A 22,500-nucleotide genomic window follows, 5' to 3' on the forward strand; every position below is an offset into this window, starting at 1 on the left:
GTGTGTGTGTGTGTGTGTGTGTGTGTGTGTGTGGTGTGTGTGGTGTGTTGTGTGTGTGTGTGTGTGTGTTGTGTGTGTGTGTGTGTGTGTGTGTGTATTGTAGTGTACATGGATAGATGTGTGTGTGTGTGTGTGTGTGTGTGTTGGAGTGTACATGGATAGATGTGTGTGTGTTGGAGTGTACATGGATAGATGTGTGTGTGTTGTATATGTATTGGAGTGTACATGAGTGATTTTACGATTCGAATACGCTTTTGGCAAAAGCAAAATGTCAATTATCAGTATTTTTTTTCAACTAAATGACCTAGATGTTTACATAGTGTATATATATAAGTTTCCAAACAAACAAATTGCCAAGCTTAATCTTAAATCATTTGATAAATACTCTAATGAAAGCGAACATTTGCTTGATTATTTTGTCAACAGTGTTATGGACAAATACTATGTCCTTTCAAACATATATAAAAATACTACAGAGTTGAAACAATATACGTTTGAAAGTGCTTATGTCCCTTAGCAATAATGTTGTCATTGATCTGTGCAACTGATATAGAAAATGTGATTGTTGAGCTTCATAAGTAGGATTTTATGATTCACTGTGATACAGACTGACACATTTTTCATTATAAATCCCTGTAACGTCTGATTTGAATTTAGTCACCCTCCTTACACAAGACTTCCTTCTCCAGAGATAATCCATAGTGTCTGTTCATAGGATTTTTCCAACACATAAGGGATCAATAGCTCAAAAACACTTTCAAAACAGTCAACCGTGTTACTCAACTGTGTTACGGTCAACAGTGCAGGGGAACAAGTCGGCACTTTTTTTAAGAGAAAAAACAGAGCAGACGAACCCATCTCCCTAGAACACAAATTATTTTGTTTGTTTGACTGTCAATGTGGAGATAAATTGGCAAAAACATACTCCTCCTCCACTGTCATCAGTATTGCCAGATTGGGCTGGTTAGGATGGCCGTGTGCGGGTAAAAATGGCATTTATCAGAAAAACCCGCCCACTTTTGCCATAGAAATCAATAGAATTGGGCGGGATTTTGTGCTTCTAGGCGGGTTTTGAACATTTTTTGGGCTCAGCCTCATCTGGCAACCCTGACTGACATAGCTAATTGTAACACCATTGACGGTAACACGGCTTGACATTTCAGCCATTTTTATGGTGTTGTGCTAACTGAGGACCTCAGAAGTTCCACCACAACACCTTAATCAATTCATGTATTTGTATGCTTTATCTGTGTTTTTCTACATGTGATTTCTAATTCAGATTATTATGAATATGTTGATAACACAATTGACAGGCAATTTTCCCGCTATGAGAACATGAAAAAGAATGGATTAAATAATGGAAGGATGGAGCTCAAAACTGATAAAAAAAAAAGTCTTCCCATATCCTACCAAAGAGGTTATGACATCACGTGATGTTATTCGTATCGCCTAAGACCAAACCATTACTGATTTATGGAGGGGGTTTCAGACCGTGACACGGTTAACACAGTTTTCGTGGACACACACAAAATGGCAAATTTCATGTATAATGGAAAGGACAGTGGTCTTTCAGACAGTTTTGTCACATTGTGATGATTACTGTGAATCAACATTTGCAATTGTCTTGGGTAAAACAAGTTTCTCTACATGTTAATATGAAGACTGAATCTGACATTTGGAAAACAGGTCGGCATGCAAACGCCCAAAACCAGTGTTAAATATTCATTCTTGCTGAGAGAAATAATGCCATGTCTACACTTTCTGTATTATATGAAAGATAAATGTGTGCTAATGTCCAAAACATCATTGGATTCAGTTAATAGTTAGTGGAATTGGCAAATAAAATCCATGGACTTAAAAGCGCAGCCAAATCGTAGAATCACTCATATGGACAGATGTGTGTGTGTGTTGGAGTGTATATGGATAGATGTGTGAGTGTGTGTGTGTGTGTGTGTGTGTGTGTGTGTGTGTGTGTGTGTGTGTGTGTGTGTGTGTGTGTGTGTGTGTGTGTGTGTGTGTGTGTGTGTGTGTGTGTGTGTGTTGTATATGTATAGATGTGTGTAGGGCTGGGCAATATGACGATATATATCGTTATCGTGTGTATATCGATACCTTTCTCCTAGATCGTTTATATCGTGATAGTAATTTTATCAGTTTTATACAATTGAATATCATTTAAGTACATTCCATGTTGTCACAATACACACTTTAAGTTCATGTAACTGTAAAAATAACATTAAAAAGATACATTTTAAAGAAAGGTTGTTTTGCGACATGAAAAAATAAAGAGCAAATAAAGAGAATAACTGAAAACGTATGTAATTGTGCTATATCGGGATATATATCGTTATCATGATATAAAGTAATCCATATCGTGATATAGTTTTCTTTCCATATCGCCCAGCCGGGTGTATTGGAGTGCATATGGATAGATGTGTGTGTGTGTGTGTGTGTGTGTGTGTGTGTGTGTGTGTGTGTGTGTGTGTGTGTGTGTGTGTGTGTGTGTGTGTGTGTGTGTGTGTGTGTGTTGTATATAGTGTATATGGATAGATGTGTGTGTTGGAGTGTATATGGATAGATGTGTGTGTGTGTGTGTGTGTGTGTGTGTGTATTGTAGTGTATATAGATAGGTGTGTGTGTGTGTGTGTGTGTTGTATATGTGTTGGAGTGTATATGAATGATGTCTAAATGTCTAAATGTTGTCTACATGTATATGAATGGTGTCTACATGTATTGCAAATGATGTCTAAATGGTGTCTACATGTGTTGCAAATGATGTCTAAATGGTGTCTACATGTATTGCAAATGATGTCTAAATGGTGTCTACGTGTATTGCAAATGATGTCTAAATGATGTCTACGTGTATTGCAAATGATGTCTAAATGGTGTCTACGTGTATTGCAAATGATGTCTAAATGGTGTCTACATGTATTGCAAATGATGTCTAAATGATGTCTACGTGTATTGCAAATGATGTCTAAATGATGTCTACGTGTATTGCAAATGATGTCTAAATGGTGTCTACATGTGTTGCAAATGATGTCTAAATGGTGTCTACATGTATTGCAAATGATGTCTAAATGGTGTCTACATGTGTTGCAAATGATGTCTAAATGGTGTCTACATGTATTGCAAATGTGTACTACAAAGATCCAACAAATGCTGAACCTATCTAATCTAATCTAATCTAATCTAATCTAATCTAATCTAATCTAATCTAATCTAATCTAATCTAATCTAATCTAATCTAATCTAATCTAAACTAAACTGATCTAATCGAATCTAATCTAAACTAAACTAAACTAAACTAATCTAATCTAATCTAATCTAATCTAATCTAATCTAATCTAATCTAATCTAATCTAATCTAATCTAATAAACTTGAAACTTGAAATTGAACTTGAGCTAGTGATGATGATATGGATAGATGTGTGTGTGTTGGAAAAGGGGCGGCGGGGGTCTTACCCAGAAGACCCATGTATGAAAACCGCACTTTTCCCTGTCATCATGAAAACGTAGAATTTGATGATGCTGGTAAGCTTTTGTGAAAAGGGCAAATGTTTCTGAATGGACAGTGAATGTGTTTGTGAATGGGCTGCATGAATTGTGGAAATAAACTATATGAAAATATTACACAGTGCACCTTTAAACTGTGTGTAATAATAATCAACTTGGAAAAGGGGGCGGGGTCTTACCCAGAAGACTTCCTCTGAAACTGGCCTGTCTTCCTGTAAAATAAAAGTCCCACAGCCATCCATGAGAGAAACACATACACAAATACACAATTCAAATTGACGCCGACTAAAAAACAAAAATGTAACCCCCCGGGTTTGTGTCTGGGGTCATGCCAACCTCGCCTCATCTCTCTTCCCCACTCAATTCACTATGGTATCAATAACTCAAATTGACTAAGGGCCAAAATCAAAATTTTGATTATTCATTTTAAAAATTGAATAAAATTGTGCATAGCATACACACACTTAATATACATTTTACATTTCACAAACAGATTCCCATCATTGTTCAAATGTGCATGCACATGTTCTGTTGCACAGGAGTGTGAGAGCTGTTTCACTGGCCTGGTCTTGTGACACCAAATTTCATGTTCAAGTCTTATTCCTTTATATATTAATGCTGTATGTGGGCCAACTGTAACACACAATTGAAATGATCTCGCAGGCCAAATAAATTGACTCGAGGGCCTGATTTGGCCCCAGGGCCTGACGCTGCATTCACACCCACGGCAGAGAGAGTAGAGAGAGAGAGGTTCCATTGGCCCATTGTTTCCGGGTTCTATTATTGGGGGGGAAATCCCCCTTTAGGCAGACCTAGGCAGACCTAAGGACTGTTCTATTCAATGCTAGGAGCATTATGACACGCCCCTTTAGGCAGACCGGAACCTGGTCATGTTAGGTTCCCATAGAAACCTATTATGTTGGCATATCTCTATATACTTAAAGAATCTCTGCCCACGGCGCGGACATCCACAGAACATGTCCGTTGTCAGTCCGAAACTCTTAGAATACATGAAAACAAATCATGCCTTGCACACAGGAGCGCGGTGTAAGCGCAGCGCATGTCCGTCCTGCCCGGACATGTCCGCGTTGCTCCTTGAAAATAGAACCCGAGTCTATTTTCTTGCGCGGACGTCCGCGTTCAATGTGCGGGCTCCATTGAAAATGAATGGCTGCTGCCCGCAGATAGAACGTGGACGTTGACTGTGCAGTGTGTAAGGCAGCCTGCGAACCTCTCGGACTCGCACTGCTCACGGAGACGTCAAGGAAATGTGCATGTACCGTGAGCTTGTCATCGCTGCGCTATGGTAAATAAAGGCTATAAATAAATAAATAAATGAAGACTGCCTTCGCACACAACTTGTTTCCTCCATCATATTGAAATAAAAAAAATTTAAAAGTATTTTGGGGTGCGTTGTGGCGGAGCGCGCTAAGCCCCCCATATTTGGGTTTGCATGCCCACCCACTGGGACCCCGGTTCGAGTCCGTCCGGGGTCATTTCCCGATCCTCCCCTATCTCTCTGTCCCATTCACTTCCTGTCACCATCTTTGACTGTCCTGTCAAAATAAAGGCATAAAAGCCCCTAAAAATATATATTTAAAAACAAAAAAAAGGATTTTTTAAAAACAGAATATCTCACCGTCCTCCTGGGAGCGGTCTCCGGCCATATTTGGGCGTCGGGGGAAGCCAAGGGGGAGGCGGCTTCTTGAGCCACGTCCTGCTTCTTGTTCAACCGGTTTCTCCAATCCTCTTCTCCGCTCTTTCTCAGCAGAGCCAACCTGCACCACACACACACACACACAGGCCATTTATGTAGTTCAATAGCCACATCTTGTAATGGGTCTCAATGGGAGAAAAGACTACAAATGGCTACCTGAAGAGGAAACGTGGTGGAGATGCACCTGTGTTCAAGCCTGCCACTCACGCAAACCCTTTGTGAGTTCACACGAGGGTCTGGAAATCTTAGACCAGCCCGAACGGAATCAGATATTTCACAGCCTGTCCAATCAGAAACGCGGGGTGGGATCGCGGGGGCGGGGTATATACAAGTCAGTGGTTGAAGCAGTACGTGATTCAAAAAAATTCACGTGAACTTTCCAATCAGGTTCGAGCTGTTTTTAACACACCCACGCCTTTCCAGAGCTAAGCGATTGACAATGTTCCAGATGGTTGGTAACAGTGTAAGAACCAGGTTATGTTCACCAACTGAATAGGAAGCTTACAATATTATTCAACCCTTATAATTTACAACTTTAAGGTGCACTGTGTAGGGTGGTGGCCAGAGTAAGTATTGCAACTATGCTGTTCATTGAAACCGCTGCCTCCTATTGCCAAATTTGATCTTTTCAACCTATAAGTTCAAGTATTTCGAACAGCAACAGCACAGAGTGTACTACCTAGATCTTATTTATAAAGCACAGGGCTGTGTGTGTGTCTGTTTGTCTGTCTGTCTCTCTCTCTCTATTTCTCTTTTTTTCGCCACACCCACATTGTCTCAGTTTTTCCCCCTGCAGTTTTTGATGCGCAAGACTTTGACCCCAAAAGTTTAAGAATAGCACACGCCCTACTTCAACACAGCGACACAAACTTTTTCTCCTCACACACACGCAGAGGCTTTTTGGGTTGAGCAGCTCAGTCTGCTGTATCTTGCACTGCTACTTCCAGTATTCATTGGACTATTTACACATCTACAGGATACATACTAGTAGCCAGTACACACTAGTAGCCGGTTCGCCAGGACACTTTATTTTAATGGTTCACTATTACAGTGGATCTACCCCATTAGGTACAATGTAATAACCAGTGTAACAATATTTAATTCCATGTAGTACCCGTGTAACACCATATACCAATTCTGTACTTACATCTAGGGTTAGGGTTAGGGTTGGTACATGGTATTACACTGATATTAGACTTAGACTTAGAATTATGTTTGTTGATCCCACAAGGGAAACTTAGGGTAACGGCTACCACCATGTGTGGCGCCCCAAACTCTGGTATTATGATATGAAATATTGTTTCACTGGTTATTACATTGTACCTAATGGGGTAGATCCACTGGAATAGTGAACCATTAAAATAAAGTGTTACCGAGCGGCAGTGTTGCCAGAAGTACAATAATTATCGAATTTGTACCATAACTTTGTCCATTGTGTCCCCTGTACGATCAAAAAACACATGATGTGCGATAATTTCAGAGTTGTCATTCAGTTAATTTAGATGCTTTGAAACAGCAATTTGGGTCTTTTACAATAATTTCCTCCTAAAAAAGCCCAGAAAAACGATAATTTTGAGGTTTTACGATAATTCAGCATTTTGCATCTGGCAACACTACCGAGGGGTGTAATTAAAACTAAATTTGAAATGTTTGATTACCATGTGAGGTAGGCTACCGAAAGGGCATCAAACTAGTGGGTCGCTAGGCAACAGTCGGGCAATTCAAGTGAATAGGCAGTGTGAAAATTAATCTATTATTTTCGTGAAGACTTTACGAAAGGCGGGCAATAACGTGAATGCACCACGAAAATTAAGCAATTGTTTTCGTGAATACTTCACGAAATGAGTGAGATACGGTTGACTGAGGGGTGTAATTATCGCTCCTCTTCTCCCATTGCGAGTGTGGAGTGCGGTGTCACCATGACAATGGAGCTTGAAAGTGACGTCACTTCCCCCGATTTCATGGGACCTCAACAGCGTTTTTAGCCGAAAGTCGTAGCATGATATCCAATGGCGGTATTAAAATGATATTTCGATCCCCTTCGAGTTGTGCCACGAGCTCCATATATGTTGTTTCTGATATTTTTGTTTAATTTTTCGTACGAACCCCCAAACTTTTGAGAAAGCTGTGTTTCTTCACATTTTTCATGCCTACGGCCTCGGCACAAAACATTGATACTTCTGCATGAATAATCTTTATCTAGTCTCTTAAACAGCATATTTGTAGCCCAGCGCATATAATGACTGAGATCAGAAGATATTTACTCGCTACCAGTGTTCGAATTACGTGGGAGCCAAAGGGAGCTGAGCTCCCTTTCCCTCGGTGGCAAAAAATAAATAAATTCCATAAATTATCCGAGACGGTCTCTCACGACATTCACCATAGACTAGGCCTACAGTAGGCGTACCCTAATATCTGTAGTAATCTTAAAACAAGAGATCTACAATATAATAATAAATTGGCTAATATAATCATAAATAAAACTCATTTCCAATCCCCCTACAACCACACCTTTGTAGGCTATCGCCTGCATTTCACCACCACACCACCATGCGCGCAAACCATCCGAAGATAACGCCGCCTGCTTCTGAATCTAAAAAAGTGACCTACTGGTAACCTTCTGTTTCGTCGAAATCAATTAAAATATATATATATATATATATATATATATATATATATAATAAATGCATGCCGCCATCGTCTTCTGTTCCACCATGCCAGCGAAAAGGCCACCCCACCAGAGATCATCCATTAATCTCGCACCGTTCGGATTCACCACGAAAAAAAGCTGTGTCGGACTTTGCAGAGAACAGTCCAGCTAGCATCCACTAACCAGACAACTAGCTCCACTGAGCACTAGGCTACTTCGGATGCTTGGATGAATGGGACAGTGCTATGTTAACGTCTCAATTTGTGAAGTTATGAAAAATAATGAATATCTGTTCATGGCAGTCTTGCGCAAACAACTTGGCCAATGTTAATCCAAAAAGGCAGGAATAAAAGTGGTGAGGGGATTTGTAATGTGCAGCCGTGGTTATCAAACTGCTGGGTTATTCTGAACCAAAAACTTAATAAAAACTATCATCGCAAGCAGCACTGCTTTGCCGACGTTTGCGGAATGGGACAGGGACTTTTCGGGTTGCAATGACACAGACGATCCAACAAAGATAAACAAACTACGCGCCCTGCGCCTCACTGTTTGATGGCTTGGATAGAAAAAAACTATAAGGACATCAGCATCTTCCTGGAATAATCATCTAACAGCTAAAAACGAGTAGCGCGTGGTCCGTGTCTCCCAATCATGGTAAGAGAATCACATTCCTTTCTCCCTCTGGATAACTTTTTAAAATTACAGACATGACGCACAGTTGATCATCACTAATTACATCTTTAATGCACAGTAAAAAGGTGAAACAAGATGCAAGACAGGTCTAGCCTACAAATGCTAAAACAATCATTTCAATGTCATCTCCACTGTTGTGTAGGCTATAGGGTGCCAGACGTCCGTAGGCTATTTAGGACGGGCCGTCCGTCTTTTCTTGTCCGGCGTGGCACAGCATTACGCCGGACAAAAATGCATTAAAATGCATGAAATTGCATCTAAGAAACACAAATTTTCTTGGAGCCACCCCCCCCCCCAAAAAAAACCCTGTCCAAAAAATTGTCTGAGACCCCCTTAGGGTCAAAGTTATAATTCGAACCCTGCTCGCTACCATGTTGTTAGATGGTCAGCTTAGGTTCCGTGAAATGCGGAACTAAGGGGCGGGACTTTCAAGCTCTATGGGACTTTCTCTGGTGAGATTTCAACAATCACATTATCACATACTTTTGTCCTGCTGTCGGCGTCCCTTTCTTGTAAGTGACATCATCACATTATCACATTACACTTGGCTGTAGCTTTTATCTAAAGTCATTTCCCACAAGTCCCTTCACTTGGCAGCCATCTTGGTGACGTTCAAGTTGGCTTTTCTTCCACGTTCGAGAGGACTTTATTGTTGTAGACTGACATCCACCTCATCGAGACTGTAAACCATCAGTCAGGCAAACCGTCTGAAACATTTCTTTGCAGGAAGTTTGTAGTTCAATAGACGTGTGAAGAAAAGACTACAAATACCTGCCCAAAGAGGCCATTTTTGTAGTCCGATATCCATGCGATATCCATGCCAATATGTCTCAATGGAAGGAAAGACTACAAATGGCTCTGTCTTTACCTCTCTTTGATGGACAGGGAGCTCATGTCTCCGGTGTCGTCCGCTCCGCCCTCTACACCTCTGGAAGACCCTTGGACACCACCTGGTCCTGCTCCTGGACCTTGGATTGGTTGTGGACCCTGTTTCAAAATAAAAGTGTCACGTCATGTCATTACACAAACAATAGATTAGTGTGGTTAGGTACCTCTCCCCACATGTTTCTCCATGACTGAAGTGGCCCTTGAGCAAGTCACCTAACACCACACTGACCAGGGACTGTAACCAATACCCTGCACCAAGACACCTAACCGCACACTGCTCCAGGGACTGTAACTAATACCCTGTACCAAAGCCCCTAACTGCACACTGCTCCAGGGACTGTAACCAATACCCTGTATCAAGGCCCCTAACCGCACACTGCTACTGTGAACAATACCCTGTACCAAGGCACCTAACCGCAGACTGCCACAGGGACTGTAACCAATACCCTGTACCAAGGCACCTAACCCCACACTGCTCCAAGGGCTGTAACAAATACCCTGTACTAAGGCACCTAACCGCACACTGCTCCAAGGACTGTAACAAATACCCTGTGGATATGGGGCAGCCGTGACCTAGTAGTTAAGCAGATGGGCTATAGATCAGGTTTGTAGGTTCAAATCCCACCCTTACGTCTCCCTACACCTCCATTCATGACTGAAGTGCCTCATGTTTCCAGTTTTACATCCAGGTAGGAGTTGGGAATCGAATTTTTATGGGGCATTCCAGAACCAGTCCAAACTAGTGGGAGATGGGACTTCTCTTATGGGCATTCCAGACCCAGTCCAAACTAGTGGGAGATGGGACTTCTCTTATGGGCATTCCAGACCCAGTCCAAACTAGTGGGAGATGGGACTTCTCTTATGGTGCATTCCAGACCCAATCCAAACTAGTGGGAGATGGGACTTCTCTTATGGTGCATTCTACACCCAATCCACACTTCTCTTATGGGGCATTCCAGACCCAGTCCAAACTAGTGGGAGATGGAACTTCTCTTATGGGGCATTCCAGACCCAGTCCAAACTAGTGGGAGATGGGACTTCTCTTATGGGGGCATTCACATTAATCACATTTCAATCGCCTATAAATACCTGATTTCAGAGCAGAGAGAAGTAATGTTTTTCACAGGGATTTTGAATAATGAAAATATATAATAAGTTATATCAACAAAATACTGTTTTGGCATTGATGTGGTAATTAACCAAGACCAACAGACCAGTGCATTTATTTAGGTATAGGTAGACCTTTTGTAATATAGCATTGTTTTTTTTGTTTTTTTTTAACACATTGCTTTGAGGTACATTCCGAACATTGCAAACACTGACTATGAAAAAACATCCCTCCGTTGCTTCTGAGGCTATAACAGATTGGAACGCAGCATTAGAACTGTTGCTTCAGATTGGAATGCCGCATTAGAACTGTTGCTTCAGATTGGAATGCCGCATTAGAACTGTTGCTTCAGATTGGAATGCCCCGTTAGAACTGTTGCTTCAGATTGGAATGCAGCATTAGAACTGTTGCTTCAGATTGGAATGCAGCATTAGAACTGTTGATTCAGATTGGAATGCCCCGTTAGAACTGTTGATTCAGATTGGAATGCCCCGTTAGAACTGTTGCTTCAGATTGGAATGCAGCATTAGAACTGTTGCTTCAGATTGGAATGCATTATTAGAACTGTTGCTTCAGATTGCAATGCAGCATTAGAACTGTTGATTCAGATTGGAATGCCCCGATAGAACTGTTGCTTCAGATTGGAATGCAGCATTAGAACTGTTGCTTCAGATTGGAATGCAGCATTAGAACTGTTGATTCAGATTGGAATGCCCCGTTAGAACTGTTGCTTCAGATTGGAATGCAGCATTAGAACTGTTGCTTCAGATTGGAACGCCCTGTTAGAACTGTTGCTTCAGATTGGAATGCGCCGTTAGAACTCACCTGCAGGATGTCAGGTCTGTACCCCTGGGGCTTAGGAAGCGGCACGGGAGGAACCGGCTCTTTCCTCACCACCTCATGCTGCTGATACTGCTGCCTCTGCAAACAGAGAGAGAGAGAGAGAGAGGGTGAAAGGGAGAGAGGGCGAAAGAGAGAGAGAGAGAGAGAGAGAGAGAGAGAGAGAGAGAGAGGGAGAGAGAGAGGGGAAAAGGGAGAGAGAGAGAGAGAGAGAGAGAGGGTGAGAGAGAGAGAGAGAGAGAGAGAGAGAGAGAGAGAGAGAGCTTAAGCTCAGCAATGTACATTTAATTAACCCCCCTCAGGGTCCAACCTGCCAAATGCGGGTGAAATTTCAATTAATTAGTAATTGGTGGTTGATATGCTGCAATGCATATGCTTCTTGGATAGTCCACTAAAAACAAACTATAATCCATACAATAGTGCAGTGTTTCTCAACAGGGGTTGCCGGGGCACCCTGGGGTGCCGCGGGCCCCCCTCAGGGGTGCCACGGAAACGTGGCTGATAAATAAATTATGCAATTGATAAGTTAATGCTAGTAAGTGGAATCGTTCATCTGCCAATTACGCACAATAAAGTAAATATAGGTCACCCCAGTCAGCTGCAACTTCGAACGTAGGTCGTGTGACGTCTTCAAATGTGCTACTTTTCTAAGCTTGTGTGGTATCGGATGTGATGCCATGCTACGGTTTGGGGTACCTTGAAATTTTTCATGAATTGAAAGGGTGCCTCGCCTAAAAAAAGTTTGAGAAACACTGCAATAGTGGCACTGGCTGCCATGTTACCTCTGAAGCGTCACTGACCCACACATCACAATATATAGGGTGCATCCCAATATGTGACCTTGCCTCCTCCACTTGCCTCCTCCACTTGCTTCTCGTCATGATGACATCACTGACAACAGCATTATATTTCAATATCTTGCAAAAGCTCAATTGTAAAGTCTTTTTCTCATTTGCAATTGGGATTGTGAATGAAAAACAGTCCCTCAAAAGTTGTTGTGGCGAGGCTGACAGCTGGGAAACTTTATCGTTTTCTCCACGGAGGAGGGGCCAGGAGGCGGGACGAGGAGACAAGCACAAGTGGAGGAGGCAAGGACACATATTGGGATGCACCCAATATATAGCATAGATGACCCCCAACAAAGGCTTTTATTTTGTCTTACCTGTTGGGTGACTTCCTGCTTCCTGTCTGTCACTTCTGATGGAGGAGGCGAGTCAATGAAGCTGGGAGGCGGGCTGAAGAGTGGCTTGGGATAGGTTGGTGGAGGGGGTCCTGGCGCCTGATTGGTTGACGGCCTGGAAAGGGAGAACCGGACGGCCATTTTTGTAGTTCAATAACCACGTGTTGTAATGGGTTTCAATGGGATAACAGACTACACCCTAGGCTACCTGAAGAGGCCATGTCTTATAATGGGTTCCAATGGGCAGAAAAGACTGCATACTAGGATACCTGAAGAAGCTATTCTTGTAGTTCAATAGCTGCGGCTTATAATGATTTTCAATGGGATGAAAGACTACACACTAGGGATGAAAGACTATACCAAAGAAAGTGGATCTAAGAAGAAGCGTCATTTTGTTTCTTTTCCGGTATCCACTTTATGTCGGGTGAACGCCCCTTTAGGAGACCTTCGGTTAGGAGACCTTCGGAGTCCTGAGGTTTAGAATCAATTAAGTCCCCTTAGCGCTGTAGATGACGGTAGCGCACGTCTTGCGCAAACACCTCAAAAAGAGAAGAAGAAGTAGGGGACAACGCCCCCTTAGGAGACCCAACTTGAGCACACGCTTTTGCATTGAGTGGGCGTGTTTCGCGTTATCTTGGTTTGATACAATATTTTTGACTATACACTAAGCTACCCGAAGAGGTCATTTTGGTAGTTCAATAGCCAGGTCATATAATGGGTTTTCAATGGGAGAAAAGACTACACATGTAGATTTACCTAGAGAATGGCGGCTGGTACTGCTGTGATTGGGCAGCTTGGTACGTGGGCGGTGCCTGGTGGTATTGGGGCGGGGTTTGTTGCTGCTGTTGAGATTGTCGAATGGGTGGAGCTTGTTGCCCTGGATACGGTGGAGAGGCAGGAAGTGGCTGTTGGGTGGGCGGAGCCTGAAGGAAAAATTAAATGAGGTTTATTAATTACAGATTACATTTATATCGACAATACATAGAGTTTGTCATCAGTTTGGGAATGTGACAACATTGTGTGAGTGTCCTTACAACACAAACACATTATGAGTCAAAAACAAAATGTGTGTGAATCATGTACACCAGTGTTTCTCAACCTTTTTTTAGGCGAGGCACCCTTTCAAATGAAAAATTTCAAGGCACCCCAAACCAATAAGCCGTAACATGGCATCGCGTCCGATACCACACAAGTCCGATACCACTCGAGTACCTGCCCCCCCAAAAATATTTGTGCCACTGACACGCACCTTCAAAACTAAAAAAAACACATAAAACTCAGAAACTTCAAAACCCCCAAAATAATAGAAAACGTTACCTGCTGTGCAACCACCGATGGTGCTTGTTGATAGCGCTGTTGGGAGGGCGGGACGTGGGACTGCACTGGCGAATGGGGTTCGAGTGGAGGCGGAGCTACAATGACAGAGGAGAGTTAGAGTAGAACTTTAGTAGAACATCCAGACGGACAGATACATAGATGCAGAGACGTCCAGACGGATGCAGAGACGTCCTCTGATATTATCTGTGCATTTTATTTAACATGATGGTCTTTACAGGGCAGTCATGGGTGAGCGGTTAGGGCGTCAGACTTGCATCCCAGAGGTTGCCGGTTCGACTCCCGACTCGCCAGGTTGGTGGGGGGAGTAATCAACCAGTGCTCTCCCCCATCCTCCTCCATGACTGAGGTACCCTGAGCATGGTACCGTCCCACCGCACTGCTCCCCATGGGACACCACTGAGGGCTGCCCCCTTGCACGGGTGAGGCATAAATGCAATTTCATTGTGTGCAGTGTGCAGTGTTCACTTGCGTGCTGTGGAGTGCTGTGTCACAATGACAATGGGAGTCGGAGTTTCCCAGTGGGCTTTCACTTCACTTTCACTTTAAACATATTCATGTTAATGTTTAGTTCAGTGCTACTGCATGAGGCTTCGGGAGGGAGGTTTACTAAAATTCTTACTAACATACGTGTTTGCGCTACGACACTGTCAAGTGTTCCCAAAATGAACTCAATTTCCCATAACTCACCTTGTGTTGAAGGCGGGGCTTGGGGTGCATACGGCTTGGGATAGGTGGAGGGAGGCGCCGATGGACCAGCTGAGAGATTTGATTGGTTGTTTGTTTGCGGTTGCTGTTGCTGGGGAGGTAGAGGGGCGGGCCCTTTGTGTCCGTAGGGCCTATTAGGTTGAGGGGGTGTGGCTTGTGGAGGCTGGATGGTCTGGAAGGCGGAAGGAAAAAGAAGAGATGAGTTCATCATTCAATTCTGTTCAGTTTAATTATTTGAACTGGCCATTTTTGTAGTTCAATAGCCACGTCTTAAAATGGGTTTCAATGGGAGAAAAGACTACACAATAGGCTACCTGATGAGGCCATTTTTGCAGTTCAGTAGCCATGTCTAATGGCCCATTCCAGACACAATCCATACTAGTAGGAGATCACACTTCTCCTACCTGGATATCTCAGCTCCCGTTCCTGACAGTTGAAGTGGGTGTTCTACAACCATGGAAACCGCCGCAGTTCAGCTGACTTTAGCGAGGTGTTTTGATAGAGCCATTATTCTGTATTATGTTGCATTGATGTTGGGACAATATCATGAAATAATATGAAGAATATGCTGAGTTAAAAATGGCTGTATTTGGAACAGCTGCCCACAAGAAAAAATAAGTTTCACTTACAAACCCCAACTCCGGTGAAGTTGGGACGTGTTGCATTTATCAAATTAGAAATGACTATATATGTCCCCCAAAACAATATTTTGTCTAGGTTTTAACACTTAATATGTTGTCTTTTCACTATTCTCCATCTAATGAATAGATTGAATGTTTTGAAAATGATAGCATTTTGATTTTATTCACTGTTTACCAAACGTCCCAACTTCACCGGGGTTTGTATTTATTGACATTTTAAGTAACGGCTCCATGAGCACCGCCATTATCACCCCCCCTCCCCCCTGACTTCGCTAGTTGGAGCTCCCTCGAGAGAGTTGGAGCTCTCTCGACTGGCGTTCCAGAGCGTTTTTCGTAGTAGGAAGTTGGATAAGGGTGATCTCCTACTAGGATGGATTTGGACTGGAATGCACCATTATAATGGGAAACATTTCACAAATGGCCTCTTCAGGTCAGTAGTCTCTTCTCCTATTGAAACACATTGTAAGATGCGGCTATTGAACTAGAAAAATGGCCTCTTCAGATAGCCTACAAAAATGAATGAGTGAATACCTTGAGTGTGTCCAGGTACGTTTGGGGTGGAGCCTGTTGCCGTGGCTGCTGCTGCTGCTGCTGTGCAGGTGTGTGCTCTTGTGTGTGCACTTGAGGTGTGTGTTGGTGGTGTGTGTGTGTTGGGGGGTAGGGACCAGCGAGAGGCTCTGTGGAGAGAAACACACACACACACACACATTGTGAATGTCTGAAATGCACACACACACACGTATGCATATGCACATGCAAGCACACACACACAAACGCACACACACACACACACACTTCGTAGTAGTCATGCTGCACCCTCGGTACTACAAACACCCCCAACACACACACACACACATACACACACACACACACACACACACACACACACACACACACACACACACACACACACACACACACACACACACACACACACATGCACACACACACACACCACACACTCGCACACATACATACATTACCCTACATGTGGACTTTGTACCCCCTGTCTCTCTCTCTCGCACACACACACAAACACACACACACACACACACACACAAACACACACATTACCCTTGAAGCGTGTATGCACGAATCCACACCCACTCTTTAAAACACATGCTCTCTCTCTCTCTCTCTCTCTCTCTCTCTCTCTCTCCTGCTCTCACACACATGCATATCCATGCATGTAGACAGACATGAACACAGACACACACACACACACACACGCACACGCACACGCACACGCGCGCGCACACACACACACACACACACACACACACACACACACACACACACACACACACACACACACACACACACACACACACACACACACACACACATACACACACACACACACACACTCTCTGTCTCTCTTTCTTTTCTCAAACACACACACACACACGCACACACACACATGTCCTTACCGGCCTCTATGTCTCCTCCTCCTCCAGCTTGGTGTCGGCGTGTGTGTGTCTCCCCCTCTCGCCGCTGTGTCTGCCCTCCTTCTAGCGTGCGCGCGTGTGTGTGTGCGTGCGTCTGCGCAGTCGTCACCGCCTTCTGCTGCTGCAGCTGCACATGTGTGTGTGTCTCTGTGTGTGTCTGTGTGTGTGCCTGTGTGTGTGTCTGCGCCTGCGCCTGTGACTGTGACTGTGTGTGTGTGTGTGTGGTTAATGCAGCACCGGCAGTTACAGAAGCGCCTTTGTCTGCATCCTCTCTTTCTTTCTCTCTCTCTCTCTCCCTTTCTCTCTCCCTCTCCTCTCCTTTCACAATCCCCTTCAGTCGCTCCCACTCCCTCTGCTTCTCTCTCTCCCTCTCTCTCTCCCTCTCTCTCTCCTCGGCCAGGCGCACCAATTCTGGGGCGTTCAAGCGATCCGGTTGGCCGGTGGGCTCCAAGGGAGGCGGGCTCAAAGCTTCGAAGCTGTCGGATAGGCTGAAGTAGTGCACGCCGAAGCGATCGCGGTGGTCATTGGCTGGGAGGGCGTCCGGGGGCGGGCTTAAGGGGTGATGGATGGAGGAGGTTGGTGGAAGGGCTCCTGTTGCCATGGGGATTGCGGTAGTCGTGGCAACAGAGGAGGGCTGTTGTTGCAGGGAGACGGACGCCGGCTTGACCTGCGAGGATAAAAAAAATACAACTTTATGAATTGAATTTAAATGGAATAAATACAAGTATATGGAAAAAATATACATGTACTAAACATAAATGAATAAAAACAAAAGATGTGACCTGGGAGAAGAAGAAAAAAATACTTGCATGTTGAATATAAATATATATATTTTTTTTCATTATTATTATAATTTTTATTGATTTAAAAAAAAAAACATCAATTGATGGTTATTTGGCATCTTTTCCTTGACATAATTTCTTTTCAATTGTTTAAGAAATTGATCGCTATAGACCAAGAATGCAAGAGCAAGTATGATGCAGGCATTCAAATGTTGATGAATATTGATATTAGATTTTGCATCTAAACAGTGATTTGATGTCATTCATGAAAGAGCATTCCTCTCCCCTCCTCTCCCCTCCTCTGCTCTCCTCTCCTCTCCTCTCCTCTCCTCTCCTCTCCTCTCCTCTCCTCTCCTCTCCTCTCCCCTCCTCTCCTCTCCTCTCCCCTCTCCTCTCCACTCCTCTCCTCTCCTCTCCTCTCTTCTCCTCTCTCTCCTCTCCTCTCCTCTCCTCTCCTCTCCTCCCCTCCTCTCCTCTCCTCTCCTCTCCTCTCCTCTCCTCTCCTCTCCTCTCCTCTCCTCTCCTCTCCCTCTGACCTCAAACTCACCGCTGGCTCTTCATGTTGTCTCCCTCTACTCTGTCTCCCCTCACTCTTAAATCCTTTCTTTACAGCTAACATACTGACACTGACACACATCATTCATTGACATGCACCCATTCATTCCCCTCATTCATTGTTTACTGTTGATTCTAAATAAATAACCTTTGAATTTCATGTGGTCTCCATTTCATGTTGCGCCCCTAAATGAGCCGGCGTCGTAACTAGTATCTAGCAGACATTAGGCTCGGTCGCTCGCAATATTTAGTCGAAATGAACAGAAATATCTAACATGATTTAACAATATAAACATAACAAATGCTGCTTCCTACTTGAAGCAGTGAGTGAACTGCCTCACAGGCCTGTGGACTACACCCGTGATTCACGTCAGCTAGATGAATGCCAATCAGGGCAGATTACGACATGGAGGAGGTCCCAAGCCAGAGCAGTTGCTCTGAGGTGACTGCACGGCTGCTTAGCAAAAAAAATGTTGTTCCCGGCGCAGGTCGCTCCCATATGCTGCGTCGTGGACAGAAATTCAAACCAGGATGTTTTACGTCACGCAAGGTGCGCTGATCTACAGACAACGTGCCCAAATGCCTTCATCCACAGTACAAATGGGCGATGCTACTTTTTGGAGATCAGAGCTAATATGCAGCCCTGTTTACAGTGGGACGGAGGTGCAGAGTCACAATTATGTTGAAAACAATGAATTTGTCACTGAAAATGCACGTTTTAAAAAGTCGCCAGATGCACTAGAAAGTCTTTTTTTTTTAGTCGCCAGAGACGTCAAAAAGTCGCTAAATCTAGCGACAAAGTCGCTAATTTGGTAACACTGAGTAGGCATTCTCGCTGCCTAGCAAACTTGCTGCTTGATTGAAATGCTCCATCATGAATGACCACATTACCTTGACAAGCTCCTCTTGCGTGATTGGCTGTGTGTGAGAGCGGACACTCCTCTTCTCCCCTCCTATAGGCTGTGCCTCTGCAAGGGGGCAGAGTCAAAAGCTTTATTGTCAATATCGTCACATGTACAACTGTCCAGAGGACAGGAAAACATTTTGGTGAAGAGACACCATGAATATAAATAATGTCTGCTTATGAAAACATTTGTAACACTTAGCAAACAATGAACAAATGATGAACAAAACACAAACAAATGTTTGTAAATAACTGGGAAATGTTAATATTTTATATGGTAACACTTTATTTTAGGGATACATCTATTAGCAGTAATACATACAATATTAATGCCTGTGTAAGTAACTTGTAAGGCATGTACTAAGCGAAATCATACAGTTGTTAGGCATGTATTCGCAAATGTCTTGTTCTGCATTTATTTTGGGGTTTTTACAATTAAAACTCAGTGGTACATAAAAATAATTATATCTCACCAATCCACCGTCATTGACAAGTGTACGTTCAATCCTTGCTATATAATGGCTCCTGTTCCTTTCTCAATAATGTTAACAGGAGAATAATAGATAACTACAATATCAAACAATTGTTAATTATCTTACACTTTGCTGATTGGGGGGGTTCTAGGTAGTGCGGGCCTAGTCGGTGTGGGGGCCCTAGGTAATGAGGGGGACCTTGGTAGTGCGGGGGCCCTAAGCCATCTGGGCTCAGCAATGCATCACTTTAGAATAGGGACCCTTATTCCACCTCTGTTTTCACACTGTTCAGGGATTGTTCACACAGTGTGTCAGGTGCTTATACACATTGTATTCTGCAACTTACTTACTAATAAATAGAAATATAGGCTTACTGGCCCTTACTAAGGTCATATAAGTAATAAATCCCTAATTGGGCATGAACAAGACATTTGCGAATACATGCTTAACAACTGTATGATTTCGCTTAGTACATGCCTTACACGTTACTTACACAGGCATTAATATTGTATGTATGTATTAGTGCTAATAGATGTATCCCTAAAATAAAGTGTTACCTTTTATATTCATCCAACATTGTATTGTTTTTGTAAATAAATAAAAACTCTATATAGCATACAATTTGTTTATAAAGCATAATTTATTTACAGGTCCACTAGAGTAGCATGGGGGACGGTACGGTCATTTTTTACTTTGTTTTCAATCAAAATAATTTGATATAGAGGGCAGTATGTTCTATTATTATTTGATTGCACCATGAGGAGCTAAAATCCCCTTCTCTGTGAGTTGGATTTTCTGTTTGATTCACGAAGTTAACACACACGGGCACAATGAAAGTTTGAATATTCTGCACACTTAGATCCTCTTTGCATTCTTTTTAATAAGCCAAGCTTTCGGTCTACTGACCTTCCTCAGGGCTCAACGATCTCACAAACAAATTTCTTTACTGATGTTCTCAGCAGAGGTGTCAAAAGTAAAAGTAAAGGTATTTTTGTGGTGTAATTACAGCACTAGCACATGACATTACATAGCTATTACACCATTTAAGGTCAGATTAGACTTCTGCAACTGCGCTCGTCAAAAGTCACGTGGGAGTGGCTACGAACCAACATTGTATTCATGCATCTGCGAGTTCTGCGAGGTCCGAGGTCTCGTCACGAGCCACATTTGAAATTGCACGATTACTTTCACTACATTGTAACTAAGCACTGCGGTCATTATTAAGCAATGTTGCTTTCTAACCCGGTTAGCTAGGTATTTTCACACAAATTGCAAAGGCACTGCACTGGTATCATTATTTGACATTGCAGTCTGTTTTCACGAGCAGAAAATGCAAGCCTGTAAAGACAGTTGATTCTGCCCATGTGTGTTTACATTCGAGGGAGGAAGCTACGGTAGTAAAACCGCAGGCATTGTGCCACGATTGTTCAACTGATGCATTGTTTGTTACTTAGCTTGTAGCTTTGTGTATTACACATATTTATACACAAGGCATTATTATAGTTTTTAACAGAATACAACTCTGCTCTCGCAAACTACTGGCATTGCGCTGCCACAAGAACAGAACAAGGAAGTTGCGAGACGACCAATAATAGCGCCTTTTTGTCTGCGATCTCCGCGTCCGTCCGACGGATAGTTAGAATTTTTTCGAGGCGCTCGAGGACGGGCACAGAGCCTCTGCGAGGGGGGCGTGGACTCGCACAGACAGAAGACGGACGGACGCAGAGGCTATGCGTACGAAGCATAAATCTAGCTTTAGTCCATTGTACCTAATGAGACATATAGACTGTTATACCTGTTATACCTGAAAAACACTGAAAACGTAACAAGGAGCCTCCACAAACTTGATCCAACCAGTGCAGTGTTAGCTAATCGTAAGATAAGTACACAGGTCTGCTGGTTACTCAGATAAGTTACTTGTGTTGGAAGGAAACTGTGTTTATTTATTTTTTTACTTTTCATTTTACTTCTCGGTTTCCTGGTTTGTCAGGTGTGATCGCATTGGCAGGTCTTCACAGAGAGAGGCATAAGGTTGTGCACATGCGCCTTTTTTTAGCTTTAGTGATACATTTGAAGTGACAATTGTGATGTTAAATTTGAGGTAGGGTCATATATTTTCTCACAATTGAAAGGGAGGGTAATTTAAAATTAATAAGATTATATAGACGGCAATTTTTGCTTTTGCACTCCAACCGGTGGACCTGTAAATGAAAAACAGTCCCTGGCTGTTCCTTTAAAAACCAAGGGTCTGTTCATTTGAAACGTTATGTAGTCTTTCCCACCATTGACCCCCATTGGAAAACACATCCATTAAACTACAAAAATGGCGTCTGTTGAATCCTAACCTGTTTCTGTGTCCGCCTCGGATGCTTTGACGGACAACCGGTTGAAGAGCGCCATCTTCTCAGCCAGGCTGAGAGACGATAGGTCACTTTCATCCATGGGAGGCAGGACTTCATCTCCATCTTCTTCTTGATTGATTAGCTGCTGGTCTTTGGAGGAAGGACTGTGAATACAAACAAACAAACAAACAAAATTACAAAAAAAAACGCTATTAGCTAAAAAGCTGTTTAAAAATGCAAGGTTCACTAAGCAAATTTTGACACTAAGCAGGGTTTCCCTCAACACTTCCTTGACTAGTTCACCTGGAAATATACATATTTCATGTTGTGAATGTAATTTCTTGCTTACAAGTCGCTTAACCAATATATACAGTATATGTATACTTTTAAGAGTTTGTTTTCAGATCACATTTCAAAGGAAACTGCACAGCACAGCATGTCCACTGATGATGGCAACTTGTCACTGATGCTGACTAACACCCCACCACCTTGACTAACGAAAACTCTACGGGAAACACTGGTAAGCACTCCTTGAAAAACATGACAGAAGTGTTTGCGATGAAGCACAGTTTTGCAGTGAAATCTGCTTGGTCCTAGAAAGGTGGGGTTGAATGCTTGGTAAGCAAGGTGGACGGACTTATTTAATGTGGCTTCCCAAGAAATGTAAAAGTCGGTTTTAACACAACGACAAGTGGGGCAAGAGGTGTGTGTGTGTGTGTG

At 43.1% G+C, this 22,500-nt stretch overlaps 1 protein-coding gene across 1 annotated transcript in view; it reads right to left on the minus strand.

The window, feature by feature from the left end:
- Positions 1–22,500, minus strand: part of LOC134466166 (supervillin-like) — a 96,043-nt gene that overhangs the window by 40,054 nt on the left and 33,489 nt on the right. The window contains exons 24-35 of the mRNA XM_063220062.1: positions 21,784–21,944; positions 18,953–19,029; positions 16,707–17,391; positions 15,808–15,953; positions 14,618–14,807; positions 13,910–14,004; positions 13,349–13,515; positions 12,575–12,707; positions 11,398–11,493; positions 9,445–9,563; positions 5,156–5,294; positions 3,696–3,728 (exon numbers count right to left, since the gene is read on the minus strand). Coding sequence (XP_063076132.1) covers positions 3,696–3,728; positions 5,156–5,294; positions 9,445–9,563; positions 11,398–11,493; positions 12,575–12,707; positions 13,349–13,515; positions 13,910–14,004; positions 14,618–14,807; positions 15,808–15,953; positions 16,707–17,391; positions 18,953–19,029; positions 21,784–21,944 — 2,041 coding nt within the window. The remainder of the gene's footprint in view (positions 1–3,695; positions 3,729–5,155; positions 5,295–9,444; positions 9,564–11,397; positions 11,494–12,574; positions 12,708–13,348; positions 13,516–13,909; positions 14,005–14,617; positions 14,808–15,807; positions 15,954–16,706; positions 17,392–18,952; positions 19,030–21,783; positions 21,945–22,500) is intronic.

The sequence above is a fragment of the Engraulis encrasicolus genome, chromosome 16 (genome assembly GCF_034702125.1).
Source record: "Engraulis encrasicolus isolate BLACKSEA-1 chromosome 16, IST_EnEncr_1.0, whole genome shotgun sequence".
In the NCBI taxonomy this organism is placed as follows: domain Eukaryota; kingdom Metazoa; phylum Chordata; class Actinopteri; order Clupeiformes; family Engraulidae; genus Engraulis; species Engraulis encrasicolus.